The 15,434-nt window shown below is 38.3% G+C and overlaps 1 protein-coding gene across 1 annotated transcript in view; it reads left to right on the top strand.

Moving 5' to 3' along the window:
* Positions 1 to 15,434, top strand: part of LOC107699792 (leucine-rich repeats and immunoglobulin-like domains protein 1) — a 44,849-nt gene that overhangs the window by 27,210 nt on the left and 2,205 nt on the right. Inside the window, exons 4-13 of the mRNA XM_016501186.1 lie at positions 1,651 to 1,788; positions 1,898 to 2,041; positions 4,499 to 4,642; positions 4,796 to 4,939; positions 5,774 to 5,917; positions 8,293 to 8,373; positions 11,797 to 11,868; positions 12,261 to 12,332; positions 13,173 to 13,336; positions 13,444 to 13,764. Of these exons, the coding sequence (XP_016356672.1) occupies positions 1,651 to 1,788; positions 1,898 to 2,041; positions 4,499 to 4,642; positions 4,796 to 4,939; positions 5,774 to 5,917; positions 8,293 to 8,373; positions 11,797 to 11,868; positions 12,261 to 12,332; positions 13,173 to 13,336; positions 13,444 to 13,764 (1,424 nt within the window). The remainder of the gene's footprint in view (positions 1 to 1,650; positions 1,789 to 1,897; positions 2,042 to 4,498; positions 4,643 to 4,795; positions 4,940 to 5,773; positions 5,918 to 8,292; positions 8,374 to 11,796; positions 11,869 to 12,260; positions 12,333 to 13,172; positions 13,337 to 13,443; positions 13,765 to 15,434) is intronic.

The following is a 15,434-nucleotide window of genomic DNA, read 5'->3' as shown; positions in this document are numbered from 1 at the left end:
AAATAAGTCTGGAGCTGTGACAAACACCTTGTGCACAGCTATGGCATATGACACAGCACTGCCCACATGGCTGTTGCTCCTATAACAGCTTTTTTATCAGTTCTTTTGTCTTTGGGTTGTTATATTTCTCACAGATTTCTGCTCATTCTAAATCAGATACAGATAAAGTAGCACAGTAGAGATTACATTAATATGAATGCATTAGTGAGAGCGATTGCGTGTGTGAATTAATTCTACCTGGCAGTGTCTCTCTACTAGTAGTGAAGCTGTGGAATTTAGTTAAGAAATATATGCTTGAACTTTTCAGTTTCTAAGTTATTTTACTGAGAAATCACAGAACAGTGTTGACAATGCATTTCCGCGCTGAATGACTCTGTGCTCGTTATGTGCGCTACAGTCTGTAGCCTATGTGTGTGCGTTACAGTGCAGCAGTGCATTAGATTGGAATGGCGATTAACTTACCTGTACAATAAGCCATTTAAAACGTGCATTCTCCAGTAATATAATCACACATGTCTTGTGGAGCGCTTTCAGAGTATGCATTTATTTGTCATTTGAACTGTTTGGAAACGGAGCGTAAATGTGGAAGTCCTTCAAAGATTTCTAATCCTGTTGCGCCCTCTATAGGACCAGCGACTAGTCGATTAGTCGGTGCAACCCCTAATCTAAAGTATAAGTATGTTTATTTTACAAATTAATTTTTTAATCAATTTTCAAATGATTTCAAATTTCTTAAATATTAATTAAAATAAATAGTTATATCGGCCACCCTGCTTTCCAAGATATCGGCATCGGCTGTCAAAAAAACAATATCGGTCGGCCACTAGTCCTAATATATTTAGTCCGTTGTTAATCTCTTCTGTTGCATCCAAAACTATATGTACAGAAACAGATATATGCAGGTTTAGATGAATCTTTCATCTGACTGATATTTGTCACCATAGCTGGGTTTTTGTTTGGGATTCCAGGCCTGTTTGTATGTCTGCATGTGTGTGTTGACAAATCAAGTTACCGTATCAAGCCTCCATTGGGCTTCAAAGCCCTATTGACACATTCTCTCTGAAAGAGCCTCATGTGGTTAGAGCAGCCAGCCACCTATCAGTGCAGATATGTCGGTCAACATATGGTTTCACATAGTTGCCTATGCACTAATGAACTGAAAAACACTGTGACAACATGACTTGTAAGTCTAGAATAACGGACAGATCAGATCTACTGTCTTAGTCTTTGTCAGGATGTTCAGTTTGTTTGCCTGAACTGTGTAGACATTAAACAATAGATTAGTCTGGCATCTGTCCAGACTCCAGAGAGTGACATGAAATCATATTAAACACTCCGTGAAGGTTTGTACAGCTGTGTATAGAGTTAGTTATAATAGATGTTAGTGCTGGGCGGTATACCGGTTCATACCGAATACCGGTGTTTATTTTTGTTATGATATGAATTTTTAAAATACAGCAATACCGGTGTATGTCGCTTAAACAACGTTCGGAACGCGACACTGTTTGAAAGGGGTCCCTTTTCACTGTTGCACTGTGGTGAGGGAACAGCTGTATGTGTTACTAAGCGTGAAAGTTCTGAAAAATACCGTGATATAAATTTTTGCTCATACCGCCCAGCACTAATAGATGTGTTATTTTTTCCTTCTAGGCACCATAATAAAATTCGCAGACTGGATGGGAAGCTGCTGCAGAACTTCACTGCTCTGGAGACTCTAGATCTGAGTAATAATGACATCACGGAGCTGAGGGAGCACTGCTTCCCTCCGGGGTTACAAATCAAGGACCTGTAAGAAACTCGTTCTCTTTCTTTCAAATAGATATAACTGTGAACATCTGTGTTTTCATGTAACAGTGTATTCTTTCAAAATCTGAAGTGTGATATTTCATCTCTGTAGGCACCTGAGCAGTAATAAGATTGTTCATCTGGAGTTCGGGGCGTTTAAGAATCTTGCCGGGAGTCTGCAGATCCTCAAACTGAACCGGAACCGACTGACCCACCTTCCTGTTAAAGGCCTGGAGCTGCCCAAGCTCACACAACTGTGAGTGCACTACACTGTGTATATACACTACCGTTCAAAAGTTTAGGGTCATAAAGATTTTTTATTTTTTTTTAAACCAATTTATATTTTTATTCAGCAAGGATGCCTAAAATTAATCAAGTGACAATAAGGACTTTTATAATGTTTCAAAAGGTTTCTTTCATACAAGTGATATTCTTTTCATCTTCATTCATCAAATAATCCTGAAAAAAAAAAGGTATCACATTTCCACAAAAATATTAAGCAGCACTATTGTTTTCAACATTGATAAGAAATTTTTCTTGAGCCTCAAATCAGTATATTAGAATAATTTCTGAAGTATCATGTGACACTGAAGAATGAAAATTCAGCTATGAATTTACAGGCATAATAAATTTGATTTTTAAATATATAAAAATTAATTATATATTTAATTTATAGTGTATTTTTTATTTATTTATAAATTATTTAATATTTAAATATATGAATATTTTAATAGTGTAATAATACTTCACAATATTACTGAATTGTTTTTTACTGACCCCAAACTTTTGAATGGTAGTGTACATCGTTTGATTATTAGCAGAGGTGTTTCAATTAATTTTTTCTTATGCGACAAAAACACTAGACATGTATACTGCAAATGTTTATGACTTGTTTGTATTAGTTTTTTTTTTTTTTAAGAGTAGATATACTACTTTTAACTTACAAGTATTTGAGTAGTTTAAACTATATTTTATTATTCCGCAGCTTTGGAAACTACAGTTTAAAGTACCTTCTCTGATACTGGCTTATATTAAAAGTATCAGCATTCAGGATTAGAGAACCATTGGTAAACATCAGAGCAGGACAATTCTTTCTCTCCATCAGATCTATGGATCTATCTGTGCCCTGAGCGTAACCATCTGTGCCTAAGCTCTTTGTTTCTGCTCATATCAGACTTCCATCAAAAATGTGCTTTGTTCTTCAGGTGGACAGTGATATTGAATCTTTGTATGCATGAGGCAACAAAAGCTCATATTAAACCTCTCACACACGTGCGCACACAACTGGAGGACATTTCAGCAACCACAAAGCCACAGCTATGTGGTGAGCGAGAAGGATAGGTTAGTTATGACATCAAAGAGGGATCAGAGCCACTTTATTTGAACTGATGGTCAGCTGTACAATGCTGCACTCTTAAAAAAAAAAAAAAAAAAGGTTACAAAAAGGAGGTTTTGCAGCAATGTCATTATAGGAACCATTTTAGGCTCCCCAAAGAATCTTTCAGTAAAAAGTTCTTAGTAGAACCATTTTTTTCTCAGTATGAAGAACATTTTAATAATCTGAAGAACCTTTTTCCATCTTGAACAACCTTTTGTGCAATGGCCAGGTTCTATGGATGTTAAATGTTTTTACCATAGATGCTAGGGATGCACGATAATCGGATTTTTGCCGATATCCGATATGCCGATATTTTCAACTCCTCTTGGCCGATACCGATATATTTCCTTTTGTTTGGAAACAACACCAAGTCTCTCCTGTGCAGAAATTATAAGCAAAATATTTTTAATTTTGGTAACTTATTTGTTAGAATTAAACAATAATGAAGGTTTTTTGACAGTACATTGAAGCTTTGAAAATAACTAAATAAACTATATATCAATCGCTGTATTTTTTTCCCCAGAAAGATGCAGTGTTAACCCTAACATTTTATTTTAAGATTTAACATTTGTAGATGGTCTAAAGCAAAAGAGCAACAGAGTTGTCTGAAAATCTTTTAGAGCTTGTGATTTGTTTAAAAAATAAAACATATTACACATTAATGAATAAATCAGTATATATAAAATTATTTAATTTACAAGTGTCATGTTTGTGATTTTTTTCATGTAAGCTATAGCTTCTGACCTTTAAATCAAAACATACTCATTATTTTATGACATCAATTACTGCTTTATTTAATCAGAAACAGTTTAAATGTTGTTATATGTAAACAAGCTATTTTACTTTTAATTTAATTAGAAGTAGGCCAACAGATTAAAACTCCTTACCGAACGGGCATTAGGACCTGGGGGAGGCTGCCGCTGCATGTGCTATTACTGTTTACTCTATCATACACTGAACGCCTCATTCTGTGCCTGATTTCACAGATTAAATGTAGCGATCCAAAAGAGTGAATCTAATCATCATTCAGACAAAACTTTGCTTCAAGAATGAGACACAATGCTGACTTGATCTAATCGCTAGCACACCCTGAGCACACGAGTTAACATATTCCTCTTATCGGCAAGACATATCGGCATACGTTTTCATATCGGGCCGATGGCGATATTTACATTTAAAGCCATTATCGGCCGATTCCGATATCAGTCCGATAATATCGTGCATCCCTAATAGATGCCAATAAAGAACCGTTATTTTTAATTGTGTATGTCTTCACAATACCATGCATCATTTCTTCAAATACTTTAACCGTTTTGGTAATTGTGTGTTTTGTAGGGAGCTGAGCAGGAACAAGTTGCGGTTGATTGAGGGACTCACCTTCCAAGGTTTGAGCAGTTTAGAAGTTCTCAAGCTTCAGAGAAACAACATCAGCAAGTTGACGGATGGGGCGTTCTGGGGTCTGGCCCGGATGAGGGTTCTGTAAGTCCAAGCCTTCATTATGACAGCCAAAAAAAATTACTATATAATTATTAACGTTTCTCACAATAGACCATTTATATTACATATAAATCAAATACACATCTACCACATTGCTCATGATGAGAGTGAACACTTTTTGTTTGTCATCTATAGGCACCTGGACTATAACAGCCTGCAGGAGGTGAACAGCGGCTCTCTGTACGGTCTGGAGTCGCTCCTGCAGCTCTATCTCTCCAACAACTCCATCTCTAGCTTTAACCCTGAGGGCTGGGGCTTCTGTGAGAGACTCCGAGAACTGTGAGACATCACTCTCCTTATCAGTCTCCTCCTCCTCCTTATTTTTCTTTATAAATAAATATTTACATGTATTTTATTGTTTAATAGAATAATATAATTTTACTTAGCCTAAGTTCCTGTTTGTTCTTTAAACAAAATCTTACTTGCCTCAAACTTTTAAACGGTAGTGTATATAACATAAAATAGATCTCAGTACAAAATATACAAGAGGATATCATCTCGGTTATTTTTTAAATTTGACACCTGGTAAAGAATTAATCGCACCCAATCTTTACATTACATGGAAGCATTTGTCCACAGTATCACCTACTGCACTAAACACACAGCACTCCTCGCCTTTCTGTAGATAAGCTCTGTTTATCCCCTAATGATGCACTGGATTGCCAGCGCTTAGGAGCTCAGCCCCATTTTCACTCATCTCTCCTGATGCTAGTTAAAGAAAACAGCGTAATCCTCCACGTATATGTGCGCCAAGTGTTACACAGAGATCTGTACCTGGGTGAAAGTGATCTTATCTGGGTGAATGTGTATACACTGGGCAGTCCTGTCAAGCGTATCGTGTCCTCCCTGTATGCGGTATCTTCCTCTATCTAACACTCTTCTCCGTTGTGGGGGTAACAAGGCTTTATTGGTAGGGCATGTTGACTGATGTATCAGCTGAGTGGTCAGCCGTGATTTTGCAGATAGGTTTATGACACGGCTGTTATTGCATTCTGGACAAGACGGCCTGATGGGATGTCAACCTGCTGTGATAAACTAAATTCTGGATTCTGACGAAGCTGACGATTGCAAAACCTAAATGCAGTTCTTGTTTGTTTTTCTTTTTTTTCTCAGGAACTTGTCCTATAATAACCTGACTAAGCTGTCTGAGGGTGGCTTTGCCAAACTGGTGAACCTGATCTCGCTGCGTTTGGGACACAACTCCATCAGTCACATAACGGAGGGAGCGTTTAGAGGCCTTAGTTCCCTACGGGCGCTGTAAGTGTCTTTACCCTGTGAGAAATCCTCTTGAATTTAGAATAAGACAAGCCTGCATGTGAAGAACACTTGATGGTGTCAAAGCTGTGGCACAGTGATTCGAGAGTCCACATGCCAAGCAGCTCTGTCACATTGAGTCATGGTGCTCATATGGGGGATCCAGGTTCAAGTCCATTCTGCCCTGATCACATTCCTAAAAATTTAAGTCATTCTCTACTGTTTAATGTAAAAAGTAAAAAAGTAATAAAAATAGTGAAAAAAAAAACAATAAAATAATAAAAATACATAAAAAATACAATGGAAAAATAGTAAAAAAAAAACAAATCTGATAAAAAAAAAATAATGCCAATGGCAGAATGTGTTGCAACGCAAACACAAGAAATGCACATTTTCATTGTAAACAGCTGATCCACAGTGTTCTTGAAAACATTTCCCTTCTTGAAATGGGTAAACAAATCAGTCATAGTTTTAATTAACACTGTTGCAGAAGAACGTGTTGATTGATATAGTAGCATTTGCTAAAGTAGCCATAAGCTATTAAATCTGTTGAGAAAGCTTTCTGGTTTCTTTTCCACATTGTTTCCTTGTTGTTTCCCACCAAAGTTGGATACACATGTGCACCCTGCTCAAGGCCTCCTAGAAGAAGCTACGTCTTTTTTTTTTTTTGCACACATTGAAAGGCATTATGGGGGACCAACTCTCCAACCTGACTTCCAAAGACACAAAAAGTCTCAACCGCCACTTCATGCCCCCCTCTTTCGGTGTCTCAAAAGAGAAAAGAGAGAATTCTGCCTTTACTTTCTTAGATGAAGGCTTTTTCACAGTAGGGTGACAAGCCAAGGCACAACACAGCTCTCAGTGGATGGCAGTGGGCAGAGTGTGGGGGGAAGGGGCTTGCGTAGTGCAATTGTGAAGGCCTCTGTTTTCTTTTGTTCCGTCCTTCCTTTGTCTTGCTTGCTTGATTTCCTTTATATCGTTCTCTTTCTCTCCCTCACTTGCTTTCTCGCTCTTATCCAAGCCAGTTCTAATCTAATCATGGCCTTAGTGCCTTACTGGGGCTCCTGTTGAAAAGAAGCAGGGGAGGTTTTAATTGGTACGCGCTTCTGGCTGGGCGAGAGGAGCCCTGGTCGGGTGTGAAAGACCAGAATCGAACCGTCTTTGAGCTGAGGGGGTGGGGGTCAGGCCTGGGGGAATTGTGCATTCACAAGCAGCCAGCCAGAAAGAATAGGAAATTGGCAGCCAAGGCCAGGCATGGAGGGAAAGTAACAGAAAGAGCCAAGAGGGCGGTTGTCGGCTGGGAGGGAACGGGCACAATCCTTCCACCCTCTCACCTCAAAAAGGCATTTATTCTTTTTGAGCAACAGCGATCTTTCTAATGGCATAGAAATAAAGGGACCCCAAACAAAAATGCCATTGTTAATATGCAGTGTTATTTTAGTGTAACTGAGATGCTATTTGAGTATGTTATTTGTTTTATATTTTGTTTTAATTTACATTTTTGTGCAATTTTCAGTATGAAATTTGCCTCGTGTAATCTACACATTCCCTAGCATATGTGTTAAAAAAAGAAGTATACTTTAGGCTTTAAGTGACAGGTTTCACTGAAATTTGTTCAAAACGTGGTTATTCGAATTAAAGGAGATTTGCATCAGAAAGTTAAGGCCATGTAGACAGGCCGCTAGCACCATCTGGACTTGTTCGTGACTTGTCTGAAGTTGTATTGTGCGATGTGCCCATATGCCTTTACCTGCCAACATAGTTCTTGCATTGACTGATTCAAACGGCTGTCAGACTGAGTATATGTGTGCAACTGTGTGAAAGAGTTGTTTTTGTGCAAGGTGCTTTCAGCTGTCATGCATTATTCATGCATTGGCCTGTGCGTTGTTGCGCTCCTTAACGTCACAATTCACAAATAAAAGAATGTGCTTGGTTGGCAGAGGGCAAGAGAGGGAGAGAGAGAGCAAGAAAGAGAGTGTTGTTGGACTTTCTTGTTTTCAACCAGGTGTCCAGGGTAGCTTTTGCCACTGCCGAACATCTGTCAGCGGTATATGGACGAGGAATTGACCCTCTGCTAAGCCTCACCTTTAAAACGTTACTGACCAGTCCAACCTCAGTTTATTTACTGAAATGATCGGGAAAAAAAACACATATAAAATATATTTAAAAAATGCATTTATTTATTAATTTATATTAAATAATCTAAAGAAAAATGGCAGATAAAAGTGCTTCATACAAAAGAATAAATAGCCTTCAAAAATGTCTATGGGATGTTCTCTTCATTAGCAGCAGTAACCAAGGTGGGTGGAGCTTAGCAAAGGGTCAGCTGTTCCATCCTCTGTCTTTCCTTCCTAATCTTTTTCTTTTTCTCTCTGCAGGGAGTTGGACCACAATGACATCTCTGGCACTATAGAGGACACCAATGGGGCCTTCACTGGCCTGGAAAACCTCCACAAGCTGTGAGTGTCACGCATTCTCCTTTATCTCTACCATCATCTTTAGTTCTTCGCTTTAATTTTGGACATTCTTACATCGTGTGCAGCCAAAACAATTGACATCCCCAAAATCCTTCTCCACATTTAACTTCAAACATGCAAAATCAGGCCACGTCTGTCCATGACAATTTTAAGTTTATTAAGTTAAAAAGATGAGGAAGAGCAGGTAACCTCATCCCACACCCTACATGCAGTGCAGATTTGGGAAGGGAAGCTTTTTATAATTGACCGATAATAGATTAGCTCTTGGCTTTGCTCTTGTGATGGAATCAGCGAGGGCTTAAAATGGGAAGCAGGCAGAGGAGGGGGCTCCTTCAGACACATCAAACGTCCCACTCTGCGCCTTTTGTTATGGGAGCAGAGGTTTGCAAATCTGCGGAAACCGCCTGTTGATGCACATCCCTGCCAGAAATCCTATTCACCCATCCTGGGAATATGCGAGGGAGAATTAGGGAGCGATGTGCACAACATCAAAGTCTTTTCTGCTGTGTTGTTACCACAAGATGGGAACGGCAGCCGACTCTATTTTTAGTAGGTTATAAATAAAATCTAGATATTTTTTTTGATAATTTGCTTGTGGATCACTTGTACGCCCTAAATCTTCATGTAGAGATTCCATGCGCACCTGCTCGTGATGTCAATGGATCCAGTTAGCATCTATTTCAATGGTTTCTATTTGGAACCACAGTTTGGTCGGAGGTTGGTATGGAAGCCCAGGGCTCAAGACTGCCCAGAGGGTGACCTGCAGATGGGTGGTTGCTTCAGAAATGGTGGGGGGGCTGGAGGAGATGAGTGGAGGTGATATCTTAGTCTTGCAGGAGATGACAGATGCTGTCGCGCACACACATAGACCATCAGTCCGCTGACAGACACGGCAGGGTCTGGGTTTTCTGGGGTGATTCCCATAAGCACATAGTGAATAAACTAGTTGATCCTCATGAAACTTTACTCTAGCAGTGACACTTTTTTGTTTGTTTTTGTTTATTTTATTATAATTTTTGACAATTAAATGAATGTTTAAATTGCTGTTTAAGATGATACATTTTGTTTTTGCACATGGTATAATTTTTTTTAGGGATGTCCAATTTTATACTTTATAAAACTATATAAATTGTGTTTATATTGCTTTTTGTGTATTTTGGGACCATAGCAGCTGATAGTAATGATTTTTTGAGAACACTTTACAATAAGGTTGTTCACTATTGTTCACTAATATAGTTCACTATTAGTAACTTTAATAACAAAGGTAATATTTTTAAATGTAATCTTTAGCAAAATTTAAAAACTCAATTTTTCATACTGTACATTCCAATGTTGTGATTCCTAAACTCACTTGCATTTAAAAATGATTTTATTTAATTTTTTATTCATTTAGACAAAATATTTGTAAAAAGATTTTTATAGATTTTTAACATTGGCCATTTATCGGATGTCAGCCATAACGTGAAAATAATTACCTGATTATCAGTATCAGTTAGAATTTTAATATCAGTGCATCTAGTGTTGTCACGGTACCAAAATTTCAGTATTCGGTACCAATACCAGTGAAAATCCACGGTTCTTGGTACCAATTTCGGTACCAAAGCAAAACACAAAAACATGCTAATTGAACAACATTTTTATTAATAACGTTAAACAAAAATTAAATGTACAAAACCAATGCCATTCTTTATACTTATTTAAAAGTGTTTCAAGTTTTTCCACAAGTAATAAATGTAAGAAAAAAGTAAACAAGTTTCACCCAAAAGTTTAGTCATAGTTCTGCTGCCACTGAAAAACATCTGTAAGCTCCAAGATGGTGAGAAATAAGATTCTCTGGTCTGATGAGACCAAGATAGAATTTTTTGGCCTTAATTCTAAGCGGTATGTGTGGAGAAAACCAGGCACTGCTCATCACCTGTCCAATACAGTCCCAACAGTGAAGCATGGTGGTGGCAGCATCATGCTGTGGGGGTGTTTTTCAGCTGCAGGGACAGGACGACTGGTTGCAATCGAGGGAAAGATGAATGCGGCCAAGTACAGGGATATCCTGGACGAAAACCTTCTCCAGAGTGCTCAGGACCTCAGACTGGGCCGAAGGTTTACCTTCCAACAAGACAATGACCCTAAGCACACAGCTAAAATAACGAAGGAGTGGCTTAACAACTCTGTGACTGTTCTTGAATGGCCCAGCCAGAGCCCTGACTTAAACCCAATTGAGCATCTCTGGAGAGACCTAAAAATGGCTGTCCACCAACGTTTACCGTCCAACCTGACAGAACTGGAGAGGATCTGCAAGGAGGAATGGCAGAGGATCCCCAAATCCAGGTGTGAAAAACTTGTTGCATCTTTCCCAAAAAGACTCATGGCTGTATTAGATCAAAAGGGTGCTTCTACTAAATACTGAGCAAAGGGTCTGAATACTTAGGACCATGTGATATTTCAGTTTTTCTTTTTTAATAAATCTGCAAAAATGTCAACGATTCTGTGTTTTTCTGTCAATGTGGGGTGCTGTGTGTACATTAATGAGGAAAAAAAATTAACTTAAATGATTTTAGCAAATGGCTGCAATATAACAAAGAGTGAAAAATTGAAGGGGGTCTGAATACTTTCCGTACCCACTGTATATATATATATATATATATATAAAATATTTTATATCAATCTTTTATCGGTTATCAGCCATAATATGAAAATAATTCTCAGCTTATTGATATCAACTGGATTTTTAATATCTGTGCATCCCTGCTTTTTTCTGTCTTCTTTATCCCAGCATGCAGCATCTCCTGACTCAGGATTGTGAGCCAGTATCCACCGACTCACAGCCAATAAGATTATCCCCTGATCAAAATGACAACAACATTGTCAGGTGTCAAATCTGGTTTATATGAGGAGGTGCTGGCTTTCACGGTGCTGACTGAGGAGTCTTGCACTGTCAGGGGCTTGTTTTGGTCCAACATGCTTAAGAATGGAAATCGTGTCATCTGGGTGGGGGGGGGAGCGCCTTCAGGCTATTCCCCTTCACCTTCCCACAATGTGTGTGTGTGTGTGTGTACACCTGCTTTTGAAGTGCGAGCAGGATTAGCCCCTACAAGGCGTTTTAACCAGAGCCTTGACAAGGCCACTTTTATTACTATATAAGCCGTGCTGTCCTCCAGCCACTGAAGCTCCTTTTTATGTGACCTCGAGCTCTGGGCTCTACCCTGTCATCGCTATTAAATTCTAATGAAGATAAAAGTAAGCTTTGAAGAGCTGCGCCGGCCCCCGATTCCTCACCCTCCTCCTAATCTCTACACAGTTCGGATTTCCAATCCCACAATCCCCCTCTCTTATCAGATTCAGCCCAACTAATTGTGCACTCTCTTTCTCTCTCTCTTTCCTCTCACCCTGCGTGTCTGGAAACGGCAGAACTCTGTTTGGAAACAAGATCAAGTCGGTGGCCAAGAAAGCCTTCTCGGGCCTGGAGGCTCTGGAGCACCTGTGAGTATCCCGCAATGCCGTTCGGCCCATACAGCAGGGGCTGCCAAAAGTAAATGCTTAAGAGGGCTGCTAGCAATTTAATAGTGTCTTTGTAAAAGGAGAGGACAGGGTGGTTTGCAAGGCCATCTGCTCTTGTCTCGCTAGAGCCAGCTTTAACTTGCACAGGAACACAGTTATGGAGCATATGGTCAGTTTTGTAGAAGAAAAGGAATTTTTAAGCACTTCTGCAGATGCTGTAACTCCACGTCTGATATTGGGGTCTTTCCACCTTGTTCAGAGTTATCCCGTATAAAAATAGGCTACGGATTTGCATGCTAGCGCAGCAGCTGTATGTGAACATTCCCATGTTCTCTTTCTGTCACGCCTGAGGGCCCTGTTTAATCCCTCAACAGTAACTTTGGGGAAAATGCCATCCGCTCCATCCAACCCGAGGCATTTAGTAAGATGAAGAACCTGCGTTACCTGTGAGTCCCATTATTACACATGCTCCTTTTCACACGCACATCCACTCACCCGGTATCTAATGTTTCTCGATCATGAATGTTTGGATGACAGTTAATTGTCAGACAAATTAAATGCATAGTTTCCTGAGGCTTAAAGGAAATAATATGCCATGACTAATGCCAATTTAAAAATGTAAATATTTTAAGAGCACTTCAGTCCACTTTTCAGATTTTTTTTTGAATTCACGTACCTGAGATTTTTTTTTATTTTTTATTAATAATACTATTATTAAAATTCACTATTATTTAAATATACACTACAGTAAGTTTTTTCTTTTTTAAAGAGAAATGAATATTTATATTTAGCAAGAATGCATTAAATTGATCGAAGTACAGTAATAACACTGTTTTTATTTCAAATAAATGCTGTTATTTTCACATTTCTGTTAATCAAGGAATCCTAAAGAAAATGTATCACATTTCGACAGAAATATTAAGCGGCACATCTTTTTACTGTTTTTACTGTATTTTGAATAAATAAATGCAGCTTTAGTGAACATAAGACACTTATTTAAAAAAACGTTAAAAGTTGTTGAAATAATATATTTTTAAATATAGGAATATTTTAGTCTGCTAAATTTGCTGTCAATTTTTTGTACTTTTTAATGTTAATTTTAAAAAGAATATGCTAATGTTAAATTAAGGTGAAACCAGAGCGTTATGTATGTTAGAGTCCACAAGTTTTTTGGACGCTACAATGCAACTGGACATAAATGTGCAAATCATCTCCATCAGTGTTTACAGTACAGATGCATGCTAGCTGGCTTTTACTAATCTTTCTTTCGATCCCTCTCTCTGCAGTCATATTCAGAGTGATAGTTTTCTGTGCGACTGCCAGCTGCATTGGTTTCCCGAGTGGCTGGTAACACGAGGGCTGAAGCCTGGCGTTCAGGCCACATGTGCCCACCCAGAGAGCCTAAAGGGCACCAGCGTCTACCAGGCCCCACCACAGAGCTTTGTTTGTGGTAAGCAGTGCTATATTGTCTATAACAAACAAAGAAGTCAATCACAATAAGGAAGAACATAATCATAAGGTGTGTTAAAATGTCTCTGTCCTTGTACTTCCCTCCAGATGACCTTCCCAAACCCCAGATCACCGTCCACCCTGTCACCACGGCAGCAGTATTGGGCAAAGATGTGCGTCTGACCTGTACGGCCGCCAGCAGCAGCAGCTCGCCCATGACCTTCACCTGGCTCAAGGACCAGGAGACGCTACGTCAAGCCGAGGTGGAGAATTTCGCCCACGTACGGGCCAGTGACAGAGGTGTAATGGAGTACACCACTATCCTCCACCTCCGGCACGTCACCTTCAACCATGAGGGCCGCTACCAGTGCATCATCAGCAATCACTTTGGCTCCTCCTACTCTAACAAGGCCCGCGTCACTGTAAACGGTACATTTAACCAGTGTAAACTATATACTGGTACTCTTCTACATACATTTTCCACTTTAGTTGGGTATGTAATGGGTTCCTCTACAGTTGGAAATGTATATGTCATACCAGTTGCACAAAATTCCGATCACGCACAGATTGTTTAGTCTAGTGGGAGCATTTTGTGAATTGTACAAGCTGACATTTAATTGTCATACAAATAATTGCAATTATTAATTTGTGTTTTAAATGTCAGTGTGTGCTTAATTCACAATAATTGTCATTTATTTAACATTTATAACTTTTAAACAAATAATAAAATGTGTAATTTCCTTTAAGGCTTAAAATAGTAATGTTTAATACATATTTTAATATATAAATATTTTAAATATCTAATTTTGTAAATATTAAAATATTTTAAATGTTTAAAATGTATAAACATTTAAAAAAAAAAATTAATAAATATAAAAATACTTTTGGTTCAACTTCAGTACACTTTTCATTTTTAACCCAGCTACCTGAATACAATATTTTAGTAATTTATAAATGTATACTATTATTATATATGTATATAAAAGTCAAAATTCTCACTTTTCAAGGTAATTTTAAGGCCGTTCAATTTGTAATTTGTAAAACATACAAGTCACACCAGTGGCACAAAATTCCCATTATGCAACATTTGCTCAGAGCAGTGTTAATTTCATTCGTCAACGACATTTTTTTCACCGACGACAACGAGACGATAACGAACTAAAACTCTTTTTGAATGACAAAAACTATGACGTAAATCCATTGACATTTTCGTCAACGAATAAAAATGAGACTAAAATGTTTGGGAGGGGCGATTTGGGAAGAGATTCATTCAGAACTAATCTGCAGCGTGGTTTGGAGGTTATGCGTACATATGAACCGGCGGGACATAAGCTAACATACACTTGATTGCTGCATGTTGCATAAAACGTTCAAAGATGTCAATATGTGGGAGTAAGAGAAGAGCAGACATATGGATAAATCTGACGACGCAAGAGAGAACTCAATTCGGTCCGGTTTTCTGAGCGCAGACACTGAAGCATACACAGAGAAAGTGCGTCTCACAGCGCGCGAGTACTCTCTCGTGTCGCATAAATGGAGAATTGCACACAAAATGATGTCGAATTGTCCGTTTTGACAAGTATTCACGTAAATGCAGTTGATTACGTATTAAGTGAACGTAAACAGTAGGGAGAACGTGTATCAGTACATTGCATCCATTGCAGCTGTGCATTCGGTTTTAAAGGGATAGCAGCCTAATTTAGTTGCTATTGTCCGAGTCATTGATGTTAATCAAGCAACAAAAGAAAGACAGAAAATCACACACTGCTCTTGACTGAAAAACTTTAGTAGCCCTAAAGATTAATCTAAATTTATTTATAGAAATAAATATGTCTGCTTGAAAGAATGAAGAATATGGTAAACAAGTTGCTATAAAGAATGTGTAATTAGCCTATATAACCATTGGTATTTCATTAAAAAGAAGACCATGTTCTTGTTTCTTTATGAGAAGTGGTTTTATTTAATTTTAACATAAAGGCATGTTGTGTGTCACCGCAGTTAAATCGGTGTCTATCATGGTAAAACCTTAATATCAAACCTATATAATGAGTTTGGAAATTTTAGAGAAATGCTTAATAAATGCACTGTAACTAAACCCA

This window comes from Sinocyclocheilus anshuiensis, unplaced genomic scaffold, assembly GCF_001515605.1.
Source record: "Sinocyclocheilus anshuiensis isolate Anshui unplaced genomic scaffold, SAMN03320099.WGS_v1.1 scaffold951, whole genome shotgun sequence".
NCBI lineage: Eukaryota > Metazoa > Chordata > Actinopteri > Cypriniformes > Cyprinidae > Sinocyclocheilus > Sinocyclocheilus anshuiensis.
The sequence above is the reverse complement of the archived record's forward strand: the minus strand, read 5'-3'. Positions and strand labels throughout refer to the sequence as shown.